At 38.1% G+C, this 3,128-nt stretch overlaps 1 protein-coding gene across 1 annotated transcript; it reads right to left on the bottom strand.

Annotated features, from left to right (window-relative positions):
- Positions 1-413: 413 nt before the first annotated feature.
- Positions 414-1,424, bottom strand: LOC135701860 (antigen 5 like allergen Cul n 1-like). The gene is made up of 4 exons (XM_065222799.1): positions 1,406-1,424; positions 1,067-1,359; positions 766-1,007; positions 414-705 (listed from the first exon to the last, which is right to left on the bottom strand). Exons 1-4 carry the CDS (start codon positions 1,422-1,424, stop codon positions 462-464), a joined length of 798 nt encoding a protein of 265 aa, XP_065078871.1. The 3' UTR covers positions 414-461.
- Between the last annotated feature and the right edge of the window lie 1,704 nt (positions 1,425-3,128).

Here is a 3,128-nt window from a genome sequence, read left to right as displayed (position 1 = left end):
ATTACAACCAAAATGCTATTTTTCGTTACTTTGAAACAATGGGATACTATAATGATAATTTTTATTTGTAAGATGCAAGAAGAGGTGGTAAAGATTGTATATCCAGAACAACATGTGAAAAGGGCATACAAGCTTTTTGTAAACAAACCTTTGTAGGCCCTTTTCTCACCAACCGAGGGTCGCCCACGCAAACCAGGAATATCATCGGTAAGGGGAAAGTGTCCCCTACCCGGTGATGTTAAAGGTTTGCGTTGGTGTCATATGGGTGGCGAGAAAAGGGCCTACAAAGGTTTGTTTACAAAAAGCTTGTATGCCCTTTTCACATGTTGTTCTGGATATGACATATAAAATTTGTCAATTTTGCTTTCAGAAGGTCACAAGCAAATAAAGTAGAGTCTTTATCTCTTCATTCTTCTCTTTTATTATAAATATTTGCAACTTTGATACATTGCATTGTGTGGTTATGGATTATTGCTCACGACCTCCGATGTGCTACACAAACCGGAGAAATGTACACTGGTCCCGGTTTGGCATTGGGACCCCGTTGGTCCTGCTACGTAGACTGGTTGGCTGATGATATTCGTCAGACCGTAATTGCACACAAACAATTTATTGATCCATGGCGCTTGAATGTAGCTCACCATCGCACAGCCAATCCGGCTGGAGCGATCCGAAACGATTTGAGTAAAGTGTCCAATTGCCGGCCTGAAATGTACAACCACTGTGAGGATTTTTCAATTTATGAACATCACTTTTCTTCCGTACCCCTGATGGTTAGCTGGGTAGCTGGCAATGTGGGATGGGTTGGAATCTGCATACTCAGAAAACCAAGAATCGATGAACCCTTGAATAAGAACTTCATCCGAAATGTCCTGTCCGTAGAACATTTTTATGGCGATGTTCTGTCCAACGGCTCTCATGGTAGCGGTGTTCCGGCATCTGTCATGTGCGAATACGCAACGTCTCGCATTGGTGGCAGCAATATGTGCCAGCTCGTTGTCCCACTCCTGAGGAGAGTATTTTTAAAGATTTTCCAAACAAATTATTCTTTTAACTTTTGACGTACCAAAGTAGCCATCCGGGCAGCTGGTGGATAGAAGGCGTTCGTCACGTAGTTTTGGTTACCAAGAGCAACCCGGCTGCGCAGATGGTTGTGCTGATTCGTAATAAGCGCTTGCTTTGTGCTGTCCATGGTGACCTCGAAGGATCCTGCACCGCAGGAAGCACTCGGTCCGCTCAGCCCATTGCAAGCGATATGTGGTCCACCCGAAGGGCACAGTGCAGGATCGCAAAAGTTGGTGGTTTGACCCAGGGCGCCGATGGAGGCCAACGAAAAGATGGTCGCTGTTGAGGTGGTAAATGTTTAATTAATTGAACGTGTAATTTGATTAATGTTTGCTCATACCGATGAACAGGAACTTCATTGTTGGAATTATTTACTTGAACTGATAGATTATCCATTTTTCTGATCGCTTTTATAAAGCGGTGTAAAAACGTGTTCTTATTTACCTTTTGGCTTCTAATCTAATCAGTCTAACAGTTTAATGATTCCAAGAAATACGATTGTGGCGTTTTATAGATAGATTGCTGTTCGATAAGAGCATTGTTATTACAAACTCAATGGAGGCATTTTCGAGCGTTGTAAGACTTACCTAATCTAATAAGGTTTGTTTTTAAATTCGCTTACACCATCTATTTTATTGAGTGACATAGAAATATCGTGAAATCTTGATACGGCGTTCCAGGAAATAATACAGAGTAATTTTCAAATTTTCGCAAAGCTAAGCACTCGCCTTTTGTTATTTTGCGTATTCACGAGTTCGAAAACGTTTTTGAAGTATAATTTCCACCAGGAAACCATTGAATACGATTCATGAAGCATTTCAGTGCAAATCAGCAGTTTATATTCGAAAAATGTTCCTTATAATAAATCTTTTGCATATGCTTCAAAGCCGAATTGAGTTGTTTAATTTCGAAAAACATACCAGATTTTATACATTATCTGAAACAGTTTTGTTTTCTGAGCACCACGATATTTTTGTCGATCCCATAGACATTAATCTTGATTTGTAAATCAAGATTTGAATGTTTAATTGTAGACACTAAATCTATTCGTTGACAGCTCGTTCCCATACAAAGTCTCACTGAGGGGCGCTAAGATGGGAATTTTTGCTCATGTAATCGCACTTATTTAAAATAATTCCATTGCACGAAAATGGATGAAATTTTGGATTCAGGTTTCATTTTTAATGCCGTTTACGAATTTGTATTTACCTCAATACCCCTAAACAACCCAATTGTTGCACGCATCATTGGCATTGACATTTTATTATTGCACACTTTTTATCTAATTAATGCACATCCATTAAATATGGCTAAATGTATCTTAGTAAGTTTACCGAGATATTTACCATGGTTGATAGATGTGTTGCTACAGGTTGTTTTTCCACCAAAGTGGTTATTCTCCAAACAGGTCTGGTAGGACTAGACATTGTAAATAATAAATAAAATTTTGTCGATAACTAATGCTGAAAAAAAAAAATCTGTTGCACTTGAAATTTAATCATGTAAACCATCAAGAAATACAAGAAATAGAAATCATTTAAAAAGGCCGCTGGATTAGATTCCCAGACCGGTCTAGGAATTTTTCGAGCTTCCCTGGGTATAGAGTATGATTCCCAGACAATCAGAAGTCGTATAACAATGTACATACACAATCGTAAATTGCTACAGTTTAAGTCAACATCGCATATAGGAATGACCTAGATCACATTATGTTTAAGTTAAATAGTATAGAATGAAAATTTCATCATACTGTATAACAAGTTAAATCGGATTACGTCGTAAGGTTTTTCAAATTAAATTTGTTATTACAGATTAAATCGCATATGATGTTAAGTCAACTCGTTTAAAAATAAATTAAAATGTGCACGTGGCCTCCACTTTTGTACGTATACGCAATTTTTTGTATATCACATAAACAACTTTGAATATACGTGCATTTTGGTCGTCTGGGTTGTAGTTGGAACACAATAATAGGGTTAACTACCCCATTTCCGGCCTATTAAGCACAACCCGCACTTAGTCTTTCTTAATCTACCGCAGTTTTGCACCAAACGGAATGTTAT

The sequence above is a fragment of the Ochlerotatus camptorhynchus genome, unplaced genomic scaffold, assembly GCF_037179485.1.
Source record: "Ochlerotatus camptorhynchus isolate MF236.1 unplaced genomic scaffold, CSIRO-AGI_Acam_v1.1 ptg000177l, whole genome shotgun sequence".
Classification (NCBI taxonomy): Eukaryota; Metazoa; Arthropoda; class Insecta; order Diptera; family Culicidae; genus Ochlerotatus; species Ochlerotatus camptorhynchus.
The sequence above is the reverse complement of the archived record's forward strand: the minus strand, read 5'-3'. Positions and strand labels throughout refer to the sequence as shown.